Source organism: Pelophylax lessonae, assembly GCF_965119305.1.
Source record: "Pelophylax lessonae genome assembly, chromosome: 1".
Classification (NCBI taxonomy): domain Eukaryota; kingdom Metazoa; phylum Chordata; class Amphibia; order Anura; family Ranidae; genus Pelophylax; species Pelophylax lessonae.
In genome coordinates this window covers 571,484,752-571,505,059 of record NC_138768.1, presented here as the reverse complement: position 1 = coordinate 571,505,059, position 20,308 = coordinate 571,484,752, and the positions used below count along the sequence as shown (strand labels likewise).

General features: G+C 42.0%; 1 protein-coding gene across 1 annotated transcript in view; it reads left to right on the top strand.

Moving 5' to 3' along the window:
* The window catches only part of NPFFR2 (neuropeptide FF receptor 2), an 88,779-nt gene that overhangs the window by 43,371 nt on the left and 25,100 nt on the right, over positions 1-20,308 (top strand). Inside the window, exon 2 of the mRNA XM_082253731.1 lies at positions 10,227-10,326. Within this exon, the coding sequence (XP_082109857.1) occupies positions 10,227-10,326 (100 nt within the window). The remainder of the gene's footprint in view (positions 1-10,226; positions 10,327-20,308) is intronic.

Genomic DNA, 20,308 nt, shown 5'->3' with positions numbered 1-20,308 from the left:
CGCTCAAACATTTCCTTGACAGACACCTGACTGTGGGCAGATGAGCAGGAACTGCTGAAGGTGAGAGGCGGAGGGGTGGGTTGTTGATAGGGGGCAAGGAGGACAGCAGTGGTTGACGTGGCTGAAGATGCTGGACCAGGAGGAGGATGGTGGCTTTGAGTTTGTGTGCTGCTTTTACTCATGTGTTGATCCCATAGGCGTTTGTGATGTGAGATCATGTGCCTTCGCAAAGCAGTTGTACCTAGGTGGGTGTTGGACTTCCCACGACTCAGTTTCTTTTGGCACAGGTTACAAATGGCATCGCTGATATCAGAGGCAGACACACAAAAAAAATGCCACACTGCTGAGCTTTCCAATGACGGCATTCTGGTGGTGGCAACAGCTTGCGTTGCTTGGCGTGCTGTCTGGCTGACCCCGGGTGCCGAATCTACATCATGCTGTCTGACTGTGCCACTAGCTCCTTGCGATGACCTCCCCCTGCTTCCAACTCGTCGTCTCCTCCTCCTCTCTGTCTCCCCATCTGAACTTTCCCCCTCTTCTTCTGCTCTTCTTCGAGCAGGCACCCAGGTGACATCCACGGACACATCGTCATCATCAGCCGCTTCACTTGACAACTCAGCAAAGGCAGCAGCAGCAGGTACAACATCATCATCATCACAATGTACGTCCATGTGTATAATGCTGCCTGACTGAGACATATCCCCGTTATCTACATCCTCTGGCACTAATGGTTGCGAATCACTTATATCTTCCAACTCATGTGTAAATAACTCCTCTGACAGATCAAGTGAAGCGGCTGTGGTGCTAGTGTTGGTGGTGGTGCCGGCGGGCAGACGAGAGGTAACTTGAGAGGTGCCCGAAGCTGAGCTAGAGGAGGATGGTGCATTAGGGTTCCGAGCGGAAGCTGTAGACGATTGGGTGTCCTGTGTAAGCCAGTCAACTATGTCCTCAGAATTTTTTGAGTTCAGGGTCTGTGGCCTCTGAACACTGGGCATTATTCTAGGGCCAAAGGAAATCACAGCACCACGACCACGACGGCCCTTGCGGGGTGGCCTGCCTCTGCCTGTCATTTTTTTTTTAATGTGTTGTACTATGAGTGCAAGGTGCTGTGCCACCCTATAGGAGTGTTGGGCAGTGGGTACAGTACACTCTGTGGACCTGACAGTCACTGGCAGCCCAGGCAACTGCAATTATAAAAAAATATATATATTTAATTTGCAAGCTGCTGTGCCACCGTATATATCAGTGGTGGGTGGGCACACAGTGGCACTGCAGTGGGCACAGTACACTCTGTGGACCTGACAGTCACTGGCAGCCCAGGCAACTGCAAATATAAAAAAATATATATATTTAATTTGCAAGCTGCTGTGCCACCGTATATATCAGTGGTGGGTGGGCACGCAGTGGCACTGCAGTGGGCACAGTACACTCTGTGGACCTGACAGTCACTGGCAGCCCAGGCAACTGCAATTATAAAAAAATATATATATATTTAATTTGCAAGCTGCTGTGCCACCGTATATATCAGTGGTGGGTGGGCACGCAGTGGGCACAGTACACTCTGTGGACCTGACAGTCACACTGGCACCCAGGCAACTGCAATTATAAAAAAATATATATATATTTTTAATTTGCAAGCTGCTGTGCCACCGTATATATCAGTGGTCGGTGGGCACGGAGTGGCACTGCAGTGGGCACAGTACACTCTGTGGACCTGACAGTCACACTGGCACCCAGGCAACTGCAATTATAAAAAAAATATATATTTTTTTAATTTGCAAGCTGCTGTGCCACCGTATATATCAGTGGTGGGTGGGCACGGAGTGGCACTGCAGTGGGCACAGTACACTCTGTGGACCTGACAGTCACACTGGCACCCAGGCAACTGCAATTATAAAAATATATATATATTTTTAATTTGCAAGCTGCTGTGCCACCGTATATATATCAGTGGTGGGTGGGCACGCAGTGGCACTGCAGTGGGCACAGTACACTCTGTGGACCTGACAGTCACTGGCAGCCCAGGCAACTGCAATAATAAAAAATATTTTTTTTTTCAATTTGCAATTGCAACAAGATGCTGTGCCACCGTATATATATCAGTGGTGGGCAGCGCACTGCAGTGGGTACAGTACACTCTGTGGACCTGACACAGCACTCACTGCAATTATGACAGAGGAAAAAAAAAATATTTTTTAAAATGCAAGGTACTGTGCCTGTGCCACCCGAAATGAGTGTGGTGTGCACACAGTACAGTCTGTGTTGGGTCTGTGGCCTCTCACACACAGCGGGCAGGTAACTGCAGTGCACAATAGAAGATATATATATATATATATATATATATATATATATATATATATATATATAAAATACTCAAATACCAGCCCTCAAAAGGGCTTTTGGGGACAATAGATATATATATATATATATATATATATATATATATATATATGTATCCAAAAAAAACCTCAAATACCAGCCCTAGGAAGGGCTTTTTGGGGTGCTGTCCTTACAGCAGGAGTGTACCAAGAACACTGGCTAACAAGACCGGGAACTGTCCCTAGCTATAACAGCAGCAGCAGCACCAGCACTTTCCCTGCTCTCAGTAACACAGAAATGATCTAAGATGGATGCTGCCCTTGCTTATTTATAGGAGGTGGGAGGGAGGTATGCTGATTGGCCTGGAATGTGTCTGCTGACTGTGATGTTCAGGGTCGAAGTTTGCCTCGATGATGTATAGGAGGCGGACCGAACATCGCATATGTTCGCCCGCAGCGGCGAACGCGAACGTACGAAGTTCGACGGCGAACCGTTCGGTACATCACTACCCCTCTATAGCATCCCTATACAAAGCTAATAATTTGCATCTTTTTGAACAGTTATTACTGGAAGTGAAGATGTGGTTTTCCTATGCTTTATCCTGGATGGGTAGAATTATCTCCATTAAAATGGTTCAGTTACCTAAAATGTTATATTATTTTTGCATCTTGCTGGTAACAATCCTGTCTACGGAGCTTCATCAATTTTAAGCCAGATTGCTAAAGTTTGATTGGGGTCCCAGGGGCCACAGACTGGCTCGGGTCCGGAGGGTTGGAAGTCCCAGATCTTAAAAAAATATTATAGGGCAGCACTGATGACCCAATTGACTCAAATCTATTCTAAAACATACTTCTGAAAACACAGAGCTGTCTCCCAGAAGCCGACTTGTTAGTGGAAACGCGTCGGGGGGAGCTAGCCGTGTTGCCATTGATCCCGGACTTACTGCAGAGGTCCTCGATCAAATATATACATATGCTGTTTTTTCTCCTGAAAATGTAAGTGTTACTCTATCTTATTGGTTCAATAAAGTGAGGTAATGCACTATAGTCCCCTTCTCTTCCTTGGGCATGTTCTTGGTGGCGATATCCCCTTGAGTGGAAGCCTCTAGATCCCCACATTTTGGAAGCAGATGGTCGCTTCATTCCTCTTGTGAATTGTCTCCTACAAGCTGACCTTAACGGACTCCAGGGTTATACATTATATGTTTGCATCTCTCCATCATCTGGTAAGAGTCCCTTCTTAACACTGGGTGCATCACGTGTACATTAGAGCACTGTCTGGATCACCGTTTGGGAAGAGGCTACCCTTACCCTCCATCACTCCCCAACCCCACTATATTCTTTGGATTTTCAAGACCTTTGCACAGTCTCACCATTTGGAATATAGGCTTTGTTTTTAGCTGAACATCAGCAATCACCATTTTTTGTGAACATTTGTGTTCCATAATTTTTAGCGCACTTTGTAATTGATGTTTTTCATTTGTTACAACCTTTTCACGAATGCTAAGCTAGCTCATATTCTTGGCAGGAACGAGACCTGGGAGCAGATTAGCTTAAGAAGAATGGAGGGCCTGGTCCCTCAGAACATACTGTATAGGGGTTTCATGAATGTCATCTTTTTTGAGGCCAGCTACAAGGTACTATCTTATTGTTGCAAAATTATATTCAAAAGGAGTGCTGCCACTTTTTAATTGTTACTCTCTCAATGGTATCTGGTCCCCAAACACCTCTCTAGCCGCTTGCCGACCGCCGCACGACGATTTACGTCGGCAGTCAGCCCCTCACAGGCAAAGTGGCGTAGGGCTACGTCGCTAGCCTGTGAGGCTCTAGGCTCTCGATGTCCGCTGGGCACTCGCGATCTTCCATTACACCGGAAGACAGGCAGGCGACTAATGTAAACAAAGCCGCCTGTCATTCTTCCCTGTGTAAGAATGGAGATCACACGGTTCTACTATGTAGGACCGTTGATCTCTGTTCTTACATTAGTAGCCACAGCCAATCACAGTTAGAAACACGCCCCTAGGGACACACTTAACCCCTCCCTCTCCAATAAAGTTAACTCCTTCACTGTCAGTGTCATTTTTACAGTAACAGTGCATATGTATAGCACTGATTACTGTAGTGATGTCACTGGTAACCCCAAAAGTGTCAAAAATGTCAGTCAGGGGTTCGATCTGTCCGCCGCAATGTCGCAGTCCCGCAAAAAAAATCGCAGATCGCCGCCATTACGCGTTAAAAAAAAAAAAAAACAACAAAAATGACAAAAATCTTTCCCTTTGTTAGTAAACGCAATAACTTTTGCGCAAACCAATCAAAATACACTTTTTGCGATTTTTTTTTTTACCAAACATATGGAAAAAAAAAAAATTGCCCTAAAATGTTAAAACATTTTGATTTTTACATTTTTGGGGGGGGAATTTCATATTAAAAAATGTGAAAAATATTGTTATTTTTGCAAAATTGACGCTATTTTTTTGTTTATAGCGCATGATCAAAAAATCGCACAGGTGATCAAATACCACCAAAAGAAAGCTCTGTTTGTGGGAAAAAAAAGGACGTCAAATTCGTTTAGGTACAGTGTCGCACGACCCCGCAATTGTCCATTAAAGTCACGCAGTGTCGAATCACAAAATAGGCTCTGGTCAGGAAGGGGGTAAAATCTTCCGGGGCTTAAGTGGTTAAGATGTATCCAACATCTTCTTTGCTTTGCTTTCGGGGCTGTGGGCGGGTGGGAACCCTGTATCATATGTGGTGGACATGTGCCAAGGTCCAACAATTTTGTATGCATGCATTGATTTTCCCAGTGACCATGATAAATATTTTTAAAGATCCCACGGTTGCCCTTCCTAATGAACCCATTGATGGGGTTTCCAGACACATTAAAATCCTAATATACTCTATGCTCCTAGTGGCCAAAATCACAAAAGTGACCGCCTGGTAAAGTCCAGTGGTAGGAGGTGATGTAATGCAATTTGACACAGATAATGATCAACGAAAAGATGGATAGCATTCTGAAAGACACGTCATTGAGTATTGGGAGAGTTTAGAACCCCTAGATACTTACCATCAAATTCCTACATGAGAACGGTGTGGTGGCAGCTAGGATGGTCTTTGGACCGGTCCAGGTTTTTCGTTTCCATTTTGTTCTCCTTTTCATTTTCTCATTCTCACTCATGGATAAAACAGAACCCCCATCATCTGTTTGAGATTGTGATATCGATACCGAATTTGTGGACACCAATTCATTATTACAGAATGGGGGGTATACCATTACATAACATTGGGATATCCCACTCATGAGTTTGAATTATATTACTTTGATAATACTACTTGATCTTCTCATCAATTCGAGATGAGGATATTTGTGTCACCTACCGCTTGTGCCTTATCGGTATGCTGATACTGAACATATTCTTTGCTTGTGTTGCGGGACCACTACACAGATTTGTGATTTTGAGAATGATCCGTTTCTTTGTTATGGTTGTAAAACTTTAATAAGCATATTAAAACCGAATACTCTGATCCTAATCTACAAAAGTTTTCCAACATTCCCTTTTGCCAGAAGTTATTCTTTAGAGCAGGAACAGCCATAGATGCATCAAATTTGGATCCATGTGACCAAATAAAAGATGCTCATTGTTAGGATTCACATGGATTTCAGCCATAAAGTAGAAGTCCTGTCAAAAATCTTAAACTGCTTCCAGCCCAGACAGGAGTACCTAAGGAAAAGGTAAGTATAAGCATCTTTTCCGCTACAGGGTAGTTAGAATACGGCTTAGAATGGGGATGGGGCAGGTGACTCACATCTCCCTTTATAAAACACAATGCTTTGTGAATACTATGTCGTTGGTGTAGCCTGTATGTTTGTCTTTAGGAACATGCATGTTGTATATCTACTAACCACAGGTACAAAGCATCAGAAAAAAACATATCAACCTATTTATTTATTTTTTTATATATACCCAGAACTATTATGGCGCTCTAGTCTCTGTTACTAGAATTTTCTTTACTATATATATTTTTGTATACACTGCCTTATATTGTATTTCTACAAATAAAAAATACAAACACTGTACACTAGTGCCTAGTACACACAATGAGAAAATCGGATGAAAAATACGGCTTTCGGGGCAATCGTCTGATAATCTGATCGTAAGTACACAGCTTTTGAATTCCGATCACGACAGTTCATGCAAAATTATCCAAAGGGCCAACATGAAAATATTTCACATCTGATAACAGAACAAACACTTTTTGTTTAATCAGTACAGTATTTGTCCATAAGAAATTCAATGAACAAGACCATGCATGCTCAGAAATCTAAGAATACATTAAAATGCAATACATTACATTACATCATCACAGGCCATGGTATTCGGTCTTACAAGAATCTTAGTAACTCTATAGAATAGTAACCTATTTGTTTTCGTTATGAGACTTGCATGCAAAAAAAAAAACAGATGATCATATATTCTCATCGTGTGTGCGAGGCATTTGTTTAAAGTCACAAATGAACATGACAGTCTTTGTGGGTACCATAATACCTACTAATCCAAATGGTTATCATCATTTTTGTTACAAAAATACTACCAGTTGCAACTGCTTAGCCAGCTGCTTCCAAAAGGCATAGTCAAAGACAATTAAAGTGGAACTATAGTGTTTTCAACAAGTTTAGCTGTATTATGTATATGCAAGGGTTTGTAGCTCTAGTTGGCCTAATAGTGCACGCTCACACAGTTCTCACCCACTTACGTTTCCAAGAATCGCAGCCTTCGAAATATCCAAAATTAATTCTCAGTGTGATGATTGTCCTTGACAATTGGACACCCATCCTTTCAGTGTGTTTTGCAGTTTCATTAGACAAAACTTAATGAGTAAAAGCAGAGGCTGCTAAATACTCTACAGGTTGTAGAATGGATCACATCTCTTGTAAATGTTGTACATGCTGTGGACATGTCACAGACTAGCAGGATAAAATACCCAACAACAGAGATACCTGTGTAAACTGCCACAGTTTTAGAATTTAGCAGATGTTCCTACCTGTTCTCCACTGGAAGCTCAAAGTTAAAAAAAAGCTGTCAGTGTTTCTTTGATTTTCTCCAGCTACTATATAGTGCCTGTTCTGTGGTCAGACCCCCATCAAGGAAAGTAGGATAAGGTAGATCCACTGTCCAAAAGTCCTTTTGAAAAATTGCCATACAATATAACATTCATCAATCCCCACCCACAGAACAAGAGAGAAGAGGATAGTACCAGAGTCAGCTAGAGTGGGAAATAAGGCAAATGTCTGTCTGGCAATCATGGGCAATCCCTCAGCATCATCACATACAATGCAGGGCTTTTAGCCCTGTATTTTACATGGTGGTGGAGAGCATGAGACCAGGATCAGGAGTTCCCTAGAGAGGAGGATCAGTCACACCACTGGAGGAACCTGTAGGGGAGCGATTACACCACTGAAGGAACCTGCTGGAGCACATATTTAGGAAATATTTCTCCTTATTCCAGCACCCCTAGGCATAAAGAGCATTTAACCTTTGCGTTGCAAGGTAATCCCAGTGCAAAGGTAGATATTTTCCAATTTATGGAGTTGATCTTTAACTTTGCAGGTGCATTACAGCAGATTTATGTAATCAGGGGTTCTCCTCCTAATAAATCCAGGGGGGTGGACAAAAATTAGGGAGCAGGGCTAATTAAGATCACGATAAAGAGTGCTTAGACCATGAAGTTCTAGGGAACCAATTATTTTATACAATTGTATATCCAATAAAAAAGCAGAGATGACCAGCATATATATTCCAGTATATGGAATAAGAATAATTATATATATGCAGGTGTGAGCTGCCACCAACCTACCCCTGGGAAACAAGGGTACAAATGTGAAAAAAGGAAGAAAAAGTTTGGGAAGGGCGCTACCTGTTTAAAAGTTGTATGTGCAAAAAACTTATAAAACCATCTCCATCATGAAAAAGATTCAACATATAATAAATAAATAAATGTATAAACGGTATGCTGATAGTGAGTGAAGTGCATGTGTCAAAAAGAAACGTTGACTGGGCTTAATGGCAAAGCCCCCTAAAAAGTGCTCAGTGCCCAAAATAATATTATAATATGCACTATAAATAAATCAAAGGTGCACAAAGTGTAATACAAATTTAATATTTGACGCGGTGCTTAATAGTGATTATTTCAGTGGGAAAATAAATAAATATCAATGTTATTAAAAATCGATTAATTTTTATCTCATTATTTATAAGGGGACAATGTGCATATGAGAAATGACCTATCCAAATGAATAAATAGATCCAACCTTTTGAGTGAAAAAAAAAAGAGAAGAAAGAAAGTGCCAGTGACAAAATTCAAAAGTCTACTTTAGTGGATGATGCTGGTGAGTCTAGTGCCTATACCCATGAAGCCCACTAAGTATTGCACTCACCCTTCACACCCTTATTAACAGGGTATTTGGTTGTTGCTGTATGGTAATCTCCACAAAAGGAATGAATAATCAGGGGGTTCTTAGTGTCTGAAATGAGCAGGCTCAGGTGGGCCTCCAACAGATGTTTACACGATTTAGGTGCTCAAACAGACGAGAATCCCCATGGTGTAGTATATAATAATATGTGAAAGCAAGTGTATATGACTCACAATTCAGGCTGATCACATTCAGTACGAGACGCCGGGATTCTTCCGCATTCCACAGCTCAACTCTTCAAAACCGGAAGTGACGTTTGACGTACGAGAACTCCGCCCTGCGCATTTCGTCATGCAGACGTCATCTGGAGCGGCCTCCAATGTTTGGAGCCAGTCGTTGCATGTATGTTACCTTTTACATTTTAGATTTGGAGAAGTAGGAAGTATCAACCATTCCAAACGAATGCAGATTTAAAGTAAAAGTACATAAAAGCCAACATGTTTCGGTGGAAAGCACTCCCCCTTCTTCGGAGCTATTGGACAAGCATGAGAGAGATACACAATAAAACATACTGTATATATGAAAACGAGACATAAAAGCAAAAACGCAACAAAGTGAAAATGTATATATGTTATGATATTTCTAGAGAACCCTAAAAATCATAAAGGATAATAATAATCATCATAGTAATCATAATCATAATCATAATAATAATAATCATAATCAGCAAAATCATAATGGGTTATAGTAATTGATAAAACTAAAATTTAAATAAAAAATAAAATCAAAGATAGATAATAAAAAAATGAATTAAAATGAAATAGTCATAGCGCATCAGATCTTAGGGTGTATACATTTATCTACTTCTATGTTTCAATTAAAGGACTTATTTTATAGTGCTGACATCTATAGGAATAATTGGTAACAGAGTGGATAGTATTGGATAATTGCAACTATGCGTGGATGAAAAGCAATAATAGATATAGACTGACCTTTTGATGCATGCTATTTCAATTGGAATAAAGTTCCCAAGCCAGAAAATGTATTTGCATTTTAGGTCTACTTCATAGTAATTATGGTTACTGCACTGGGCATTTCCACACAAACACAGTGAAGTGAAAAGTTGTTGCAATTACGTTACTTGTGGATTTCGATTTTAAAAGCATAATAAACATAAATGAAATTGGAGTCCTTATAAATGTATATTGTAGGTTACTACAATATGTACATAAATGTAAATCAAATACAGAGAAGTGTTATTTTAGTGTTCCTATATATTTTTTGTGCAGCATTTAATGAAAACCATTTGTAGCACTTACACAAGGTTATTGTCATTAAAATGGGATTTAGAAGCTTTAGTGTTCTGGGCATCAAGGTTATGTGCAAAATGCTGTTTATGAAAGACTACTTAATCCTGTAATGTGTTAGCAAGTGTCACCTTAAATGTTCCTTCTTAATGGATTGTTCAAACTGTAAAGTGCTTTTTTGTTTTTGAACAGGTTGGCCATTTGGCAATACGATCTGTAAAATGAGTGGCATGGTTCAAGGAATTTCTGTGTCTGCATCTGTTTTTACATTGGTGGCAATAGCTGTGGACAGGTAAGTGGAGAATCGGTATTTAAAGCTGAACTTCAATGACATAATGCAAAAAACAAAAAAAACAGTAGATGCAATTATGTAATTTAAATGCATTATTATATAAATATCTTTATATAATTTAATTTTAAATTGTTACCCTTATGTTTAAATGCAACAACTGTGAGTAGCATATTAATATCAGTGTCCTATAATCCCTAATACCAATAGCCAAAAAGGACTTTCCTTAATACACATGTTCTGAAAGTGAACTGAAATATTACACTTCATTGGACATTCAACAGGATTGGGTGTGCTTTTGACCAACCCATACTGATGTTGCACTCTAGGTCAAGAATTTGGTTGTACAAAATTACAAATTATTTGGTAAGTAAAATGGTTCCCACATGCGTAGCTTATCTGTGTATTTAGCTGATTGGTCTTACAAGCTCTGTGTACTGTTGTAAGAAAAAAAAAAAAAAGACATATACAGTATATAATTCTAAATATATTTCTAAAACCTATTTTTATGAGAAATATTGGAGTTGTAAATATACTGTTTTTTTAAATATTCATTGGTCGAGTCCCCAGTTGTTGTTTTTAAACTAAAGTAACAATAAAGAATACAGAAGTACCGGCTAAAGAATTCCATTTCATCCTAAAACATCTCTTTTGAGCTTACAGGACCCCACTACCCCTGAAATTATACCTAATATAACTTTTGCCACTGTATAAATCTCAAAAACTAAGGGTGGCTAAAATGCTTATTGTTTGTTTGAGAACAAAATGTTTCTCCTTCAATAAGAGATAGATCCAACCTTTTGAGTGAAAAAAAAGAGAAGAAAGAAAGTGCCAGTGACAAAATTCAAAAGGCTACTTTAGTGGATGATGCTGGTGAGTCTAGTGCCTATACCCGTGAAGCCCACTAGGTATCGCACTCACCCTTCACACCCTTATTAACAGGGTATTTGGTTGTTGCTGTATGGTAATCTCCACAAAAGGAATGAATAATCCGGGGGTTCTTAGTGTCTGAAATGAGCGGGCTCAGGTGGGCCTCCAACAGATATTCACACGATCTAGGTGCTCAAACAGACAAGAATCCCCATGGTGCAGTATATAATAACATGTGAAAGCAAGTGTATATGACTCACAATTCAGGCTGATCACATTCAGTACGAGATGCTGGGATGCTTCCGCGTTCCATGGCTCAACTCTTCAAAACCGGAAGTGACGTATGACGTACGAGAACTCTTTCCTACGCGTTTCGTCATGCAGACGTCATCTGGAGCTGCCTCCAATGTTTGGAGCCAGTCGTTGCATGTATGTTACCTTTTTCATTTTAGATTTGGAGAAGTAGGAAGTATCAGCCATTCCAAACGAATGCAGATTTGAAGTAAAAGTACATAAAAGCCAACATGTTTCGGTGGAAAGCACTCCCCCTTCTTCGGAGCTATTGGACAAGCATGAGAGAAATACACAATAAAACATACTGCATATATGAAAACGAGACATAAAAGCAAAAACGCAACAAAGCGAAAATGTATATATGTTATGATATTTCTAGAGAACCCTAAAAATCATAAAGGATAATAATAATCATCATAGTAATCATAATCATTATATTACCAAAAGTATTAGGACGCCTGCCTTTACACACACATGAACTTTAATGGCATCCCAGTCTTAGTCCGTAGGGTTTAATATCGAGTTGGCCCACCCTTTGCAGTAATAACAGCTTCAACTCTTCTGGGAAGGCTGTCCACAATGTTTAGGAGTGTGTCTATGGAAATGACGGCCTATCTCATTTCTTGAGACACTAACATGTGCAAATATCCCCCAAAGGACCCCTTTTTGGAAAGTAGACATTCCAAGGTATTTAATTAGAACTATGGTGGATTTTTTCAAGTTGTAATTTTTTCCAATAACTCTTTGCAAAATTAAGATTTTTTTTTTTTTTTTTTACAAAATTGTCATATTAACAGGTTATTTCTCTCACACGGCATATACATACTTGCAACTACACCCCAAAACACATTCTGCTACTCCTCCTGAGTATGGCCATACGATATGTGTGAGACTTTTTTGAAAATGTGGAAAGAAAATTGGATCTGTGCAAGATGAAGGTAAAGTACTAAACAATCGATCAGCAGAGGAACCTGCTGGCTGTGTATTTAGTGAGAATGGTGCACACTGATAATGACTACAAGTAACTGCAGATGTGGGTGGGAGGAGGAGGGCAGGTGCAGGGTGTCTGTTAATGAGGCCAGCTGCTGAAGTACTAATGGTTTTCATGTCCCAAGGACAAATAGCAGAAAGTAATGGAGGAGTTTTCTATAGGAGACACTGGTAAGCCTGCCCTAGAATATAGGGAGATTTGTTTTCCTTTCTGAGGTACATTAATGGTATATGGCACATATGGAAGCTGGAATTTAGGAAAAAAACTTAGCCTTAAAGCGTAACTCCACTTTTGTTGAAGAAAAAAAAATTCCCATCTGGGTGATCTATGTACATTACAAGGATTATAAAAACCTTTGTTGCAGATTCCTACCTTTTGTTATTCTGAAAAAATTACTGTTTGTTCATCTGTGCCTCTGGGCTGAGTGGGTATAATGGGAATGGTTCCATAATTATCCATCAGCTGTGCAGCTGCAGGGCACTAATGAGGAAATCTGCTGGGCCTGCATCCCTTTAGACATGTTCCTATTGGGAGTATCTCACAAAAAATTAAATTTTTGCTGCAGGGCATGCCTAAAATCTGACTTGTATTTTAGGCAGACTTCTGGGAAAATTGGTGAGCCAATCACACAAGCAGGAAATTATGTTTCTGGGGGGTGGTCAGTACATATTCTGCGTACAGAACAGCTCCAGGTAGCCATATTGCATTGCATTTTCAGAAAATACAGCGGCTACAGATTGAAAAGGAAAGGTATTTTTTAAAAACATTCAATTAAAATATGACTTATGTCGCAATGGTATACGCAATATTATTTTTTCTTTATTTGCTATTTTTTTTCCCCACGAAAGTGGAGTTACTCTTTAACCAGTTCAGCTCCGGAAGGTTTTATCCCCTTAATGACCAGGCCATTTTTTGCGATTCAGCACTGTCTTACTTTAACTAACAATTGCGCAGTTGTGCAACGCTGTACCCAAATACAATTGATGTCCTTTTTTTCCCACAAATAGAGCTTTCTTTTGGCGGTATTTGATCACCTCTGCGCTATAGATTTTGCGTTATAAACAAAAAAAGAGCGACCATTTTGAAAAAAAAACACAATATTTTTTACTTTATGTATAAACCATTCCCAGTAAAAAAAAAAAAAATAAACATTTTTTATCAGTTTAGGCCAAGTTGTATTCTGCTACATATTTTTGGTAAAAAGAATCCCAAAAAGCGTATTTTAATTGGTTTGTGCAAAAGTTATTGTGTTTACAAACTATGGGATAGATTTTTGGACTTTTTATTTATTTATTTTTTATTAGTAATGGCGACGATTAGCGATTTTTAGTGGGACTGCAACAATGCGGCAGACAATTCGGACACCTAACTGACATTTTTTACACTTTTTGGGGATAAGTGACATTAATACAGTAATCAGTGCTAAATAATCTGCACTGTTACTGTATAAATGACACTGGCAGGGAAGGGGTTAATACGGGGGGGATCAAATGGTTAAATGTATGCCTAATTGTGCTTACTAACTGTGGGGGGGGGGGGGGCTCTGTGACAGGCACACAGAGATCGGTGTTTCAGCTTAGCTGAAACACACAATCTCACTGTGCCTGTCTGACAGAAGAGCCACCTGCTTTGTTTAACCTTTTCCCATCAGCGCTACAGCCTATATACGGCTGCAGCGCGGACTTGAATTTTCGGGAGGCCGTTTTTAAACAGCCTCCCAGAAAGAGTCTCCCCGCGCGCTCCCGCGAGCGCGCATCGGGGAAAATCTGTGTCGGCCGTGTCCCTTGGACACAGCCGATCACAGATCGCGGTGAATGGCCAATCACAGCGGCCATTCACCACGTGATCGGACCGTCCAATGAGAGATGATCTCATATGTAAACATATGAGATCATCTCTCATCGCCGGCGCTCCTTCCTCACACGGAGCCTGCAGTGTGAGGAAGGAGGGGGAGCCTCACAGCGCCGGGGACACAGAAGAAATGTAATCAGGGCACTGATCACCAGTGCCCTGATTACTAAAGGTAAAAAGCATACATAAATTGCCCCCCATCAGTGCCCACAGTGCCCGCCATCAGTGCCCCCCATCAATGCCCACAATCAGTGCCCATAGTGCTGTCAGTCAGTGCCCATCAGTGCCTGCTCATCTAGGCACTGATGAGCACTGACTGGCAGCACTATGGGCACTGAGTGTGGGCACTAATGGTGCTGCCCATCAATGCTCATCAGTGCTCATCAGTGCCACCTGTCAGTGTCCATCAGTGCCATCCGCCAGTGCCCATCAGTGCCGCCTATCAGTGCCCATCAGTGCCGCCCATCAGTGCCGCCTCTCAGTGCCCAGCAGTGCCACCTCTCAGTGCCACCTCTCAGTGCCCAGCAGTGCCACCTCTCAGTGCCCAGCAGTGCCGCCTATCAGTGCTCATCAGTGCCGCCTATCAGTGCTCATCAGTGCCGCCTATCAGTGCCGCCTATCAGTGCTCATCAGTGCGGCATATTAGTACCTCCTCATCAGTGCCCATAAGTGCCACCTCATCAGTGCCCATAAGTGCCACCTCATCAGTGCCCATCAGTGCAGCCTATCAGTGCCCATCAGTGCCGCCTCATCAGCGCCCTTCAGTGAAGAAGAAAATTTTATTTTCAAAATTTACTCGCAGAAAATAAAAACTTTTTTTTTTTTTTTCAAAATTTTCTGTCTTTTTTCTTTTTTTTTGTAAAAAATAAAAAACCCAGAGGTGATTACATACCACTAAAAGAAAGCTCTGTTTGTGTGAAAAAAATGATAAAAATTTCATATGGGTACAGTGTAGCATGACCGCGCAATTGTCATTCAAAGTGTGAGAGCGCTGAAAGATAAAAATTGGTCTGGATGGGAAGGGGGTTTAAGTGCACAGTAGGCAAGTAGTTAAATAGGCACTCTTCTCTCCTGTCAGTTCCTCTGAAGATCGTGGGAGGCCAGCGGCTATCGAGCCTGCTCCTCTCATGGTCTGGCTCCCGCTCAGTCTAATCACAGCGGGAGCGCAGCTCCGAGACCGTGTGCACATAATCACATAGGTCTATGTGATTATGCACAGCCGAGCCGCCCTGCCCCAGTAAATCTGTGTGGGGCGGTCTGCAAGTGGTTAAGCATCAAGCTCCTTTACTACCAGGCTTCCTTCACCCCTGCCATGTTGCTGGCTTCCCGAATGGCTGGCTGCTTATACACATGACACTAGTACTGTAGTCATTAGCAATGGCAATATAGCCTCCTCCTAGCTTCTATGCCCATCGTCCCCTGTTAAAGTGGTAGTAAACTCTGTTTTATTATTTCTATATAAAGGCAAGCTCATAATAAAGCCTGCTTATAGGTAAAATTAATATCTCCTAAATGTGCATAGTTTAGAAGATATTCTAGTGAGCAACATCCGGTGACGTCACCGGCGCATGCGCTCAGAAGGAGGGACATACCCGTGTTGTTCCATCCGAGCTGTGTGCCACGGCTGAGCCTCCCTCATGCATGCGCAGGAGTGACGTCATCGTGGCTCCACCAATCAGAAGGCCGGGGTTTGCAAACCCAGAAGGTGGATGCAGCATTGGCCATCTGCCAGTCCAAGCATCTGGGTTGATCCTGACCATATGGCTAGGATCTTTTTAGAGCCTGGACTGGTTTTGTGACATCAAAAGACAGCGGGTTTTAGTCGGTGTCAGCTAAAAACAGGTCACAGAAGTGCAGAACAAACTGCACTCCTGTGACCCATAGGGGAACTACAGCTATAAAAGCTATATTTCTCCTTTAAGGATAACAACTGAACAGTTCTCAAAGACATCTTCCATACACTTTCCTCCAAGTGCCCTTTTAGTTGTGCCCCTGATGCTCCCTTGTGTCCCATGAGGTAGTCATACCTTAAATAGGTGAGAAAGTAATTTCTTTCATAAAGTTCATTAAGTAGTATAAGTCTATCCCTTGGAACTTCAACTGGGCTCCCATGAGGGTTGGTAAAGTAGCAAAGTGGCAATTGGATCCTCAGCAGCACTTTCGTTCTATTTTCATATATAATTTCTATTTACATATTTTGTCCAGCAGAGGGTGGCCTTTCTCAGAAAAACTGTGTGGGGCCCTTTTGGTCTGGCATGGAGTTTAAGGGGAACCCCATGCCAACCTTTAAAGTAAAATCGTGTGGGCCCCCCTCAAAATCCATACCAGAACCTTGGGTCTGGTATTCATTTTAAGGGGATCCCCCATGCCAACATTTTTAAAAAAAGTGGTGTGGGGTCCACCCCAAAATCCATACCAGACCCTTATTGGAGCCTGCAGCTTGGCAGGCCAGGAAAGAGGGGGACGAGTGAGCGGCTCTGACACCCCCCCCCCCCCACCACAAAGCACCTTGTCCCTATGTTGATGGCTACGAATGAGTATGGAGTACATTGTACCCCTACCTATTCACCAAAAAAAGTGTCACATTTAAATAACCACAGGAGGCTGTTTTTGACAATTCCTGTATTTAAAAAGTAAAAAAACAATGTCCCCAAATGTAGATCCATCGCCAAAGCACCCCCTCCATGTTGAGGAAATGTGACCTGGCCTGGATCAGGAATGGGGGCCGCTCACTCATCCCCCTACTTTCCTCACCTGCCAAGCTCCATTCTTAGATAAGAGTCTGGTATTGATTTTGGGGGGGACCCCACAATGTTTTTTAACATTTTTGTATTGCCGGCAATGGTATTGTTTTGCCCGCAATTTAAATGTCATTTTTTTCTTTATAAATGTCAGTTTTGCTGCAGTGGGTTTTATACATGGTACAGATGCGCCATTTTACAGGCAGACTAAAGGAACCTCCAGGCACTATATTTAAAGGACTTTTTTATTTTTATAGTTTCACTTTCAGAATCATTAATATCACTGTTCCTGTAAAAATTATATTTTATAAAAAAAAAAAATCTTTGCTTTGATACATGTCCCCTTTAGGGCAGTACCCAGGCCCCCATACCCTTTTTAAGGCCAAAAACTTGCATGTAAACCTTTAAAATGGGGACTTTTGATTCTGTTGTAATGTTCGAGAATTCTGGTGTAAACCAAACGGGGGGGGGGGGGTGTTTGGCCCATCTCTACGCTTTAATGATAAAATATGGAGTGTTTGCAAAAAATTAAACTGATGCTATATATTGGGACATGACAATGTATTCATCCAAACTTAAATAGTCACTAGAGGGTCCTCTTTAGGAGCAACAATGTCCCTTTTGCATTCTTTAACCGCTTGCCGACCGCTCCACGCAAATATACTGTGGCAGGGAGGGTCGGCTGCGCAAAATCACGTAGATCTGTTTAGACACAGCGAGGCGGCCCAGGGGAGGAGCGGCGGTGATAGCCGCCGGCCTCCCGCAATCGTCAGAGAAACTGACAGAAGACCCGCCTGCCTACTGTCACACAGGCAGAGAGAGATCAGGAGTTTCAGCTAAGCTGAAACCCCCGATCCCTTTGTGCCTGTCACAGGACCTCCCCCCCCCCACAGTGAGTAAGCACCAACAGGCAAACATTAACCCCTTTGATCACTCCAAGTGTTAACCCCTTCCCTGCCAGTGTCATTTAAACAGTAACAGTGAATATTAGTTAGCACTGATTACTGTATTAATGTCGCTGGTCCCCAAAAAGTGTAAAAAATGTCAGTTAGGGGTCCGATCTGTCAGCCACAATGTCGCAGTTCCGCCAAAAATCACTGATCGCTGCCATTACTAATAAAAACAAAACAAAAAAAAAGTCAAAAAAACCAACCCGTAGTTTGTAAATGCTATAACTTTTGCGCAAACCAATTAAAATATGCTTTGTGTTTTTATTTTACCAAAAAAATGTAGCAAAATACAAATTGGCCTAAACTGATAGAAAAATTTGATTTTTTACATTTTTTTTATTGGGAATGTTTTATAGCAGAAAGTAAAAAATATTGTGTTTTTTTTTTTTTTCAAAATTGTCACTCTTGTTTTGTTTATAGTGCAAAATCTAAAAACTGCAGAGGTGATCAAATACCACCAAAAGAAAGCTCTATTTGTGAGAAAAAAGGACATCAATTGTATTTGGGTACAGCGTCGCACGACCGCGCAATTTTTCGTTAAAGTAACGCAGTGCCGAATCGCAAAAAATATGGCCTGGTCATCAGGGCCGGTGCTAGACTATTTTACGCCCTAGGCAAGACCAGCTACTTGCACCCCCGCCCCCAAAAAAATAAAATAAAAAGGGAAGGGGTTAAAAACTCCTCTATGTCATACCCAGTGACCCTGATCTGATGGCTCCTCTATGGTATGCTGTCATACCCCCCATATTGCTACATGTCACACCTGGGGACCCTAATGTCCCTCTATGCCACACCAAGGGACCCTGATGATCCTCCATGTCACACCAGGGGCACCTAATGTTCCTCCATGTCATACCCAGAGACCCTGATGTTTTTCCATGTCACACCTGGGGACCCTGATGTTCCTCCATGTCACACCCGGGACCTAAATCCCCCATGGCACACCCAGGGACCCCAATTCCTCATGGCACACCTGGTGACCCCGAAACCCTGTTACACCCGGTGACCCCTATCCTCCATGGCACACCTGGTGACCCTGATTCCCTTTCACACCAGGAAACCTCCATGTCACACCCAGGGACCCTGATCCCCTGTTCTGGGGACACTCACTGGGCAGTATGAAGAGAGAGACCCACACTCTGCCCTCCTTCACCGTGATACTGCTGATTCCTTTTCCTAGGATGCCCCTCTTCTGGACCACAGTGCTCACCACAGCTCCAATCGTCTCCTGGTGAAGGGAGAAGCAGCAGTCAGAGAGCTCCGCATGTCCCTAATCCCCAACCTCCTCAGACCATTCCAGTGCCTCGTCTTTTCTGCTCCAGTAAAGGTGCCGCCCTCCAGTGCCAAGCTTGGGGTCAGGTTCAGCTCTCCTCCGCTCCCTGCTTAATACCGACCCAGGGAAATAAACGGCTGCCCACCAGCTCAGTGCAGAGAGTCACTTCCTGCCCAGGGTTTACACCACTCAGCTCCAGCCAAAGAGGATCATCATGCAGGCAGCACTCCTGTGGGCTCCCTTCCTGCCTCTTGCCCCCCCCCCCAACAGTGGTGGAAAGCCAGGGCCTGGTAGTTTAGCCACTGCCCCAGACACCTGGCATCTTTCTCTGTCCATTCTTCCTCCCCCACTGCCGCCCCCTCCCCTCAGCTCACAAGGATCATTCATGATGGACAGAGAGTGCCGACTCATGGCTGAGCCCCTAGGTTGCAATGCGCCCTAGGCGGCTGCCTAGTTTGCCTAGTGGAAGCACCGGCCCTGCTGGTCATTAAGGGGGTAAAACCTTCCGGAGCTGAAGTGGTTAACTTCCAGCGAATTTTCACTCTACAGAATAAAGTTCCTTGTAGAGTTCTCCATAAGAGATGAGCTAACTGATTTAGTTATGTTGCTTAGGAAATGGAATATGTTTTATTGAATGTGTAAAAATATATAGCAAGCAGAGAAAAGTACTTTTGCAAGGTAGTCACAGAACAGTACTATAAATTGAGAACACCAATATATTTGAAAAACTATGTAAAATGGAAGGAGTAGCATAAGCAACATTAAAATCCTTCAGATCTTTAAACAGAAATATGATTTAGCCATACTCTGTCAATTTTCAGGTGCATATCATGCTCTAGAATTAATGGCTTCTGAAGTTATAATCCTCACCAGATTAAATGCTATTCTTACAGTGTTTTGGATCAATTAGAAGTAAGTGAAAAATTGCTCAAAGTGAGGATTTCTGAGTCATTTTGTTTTTTATACGTAAGAGATTAGACAGCAAGTGCAGTAAAAATGTTAATAACAAACTACA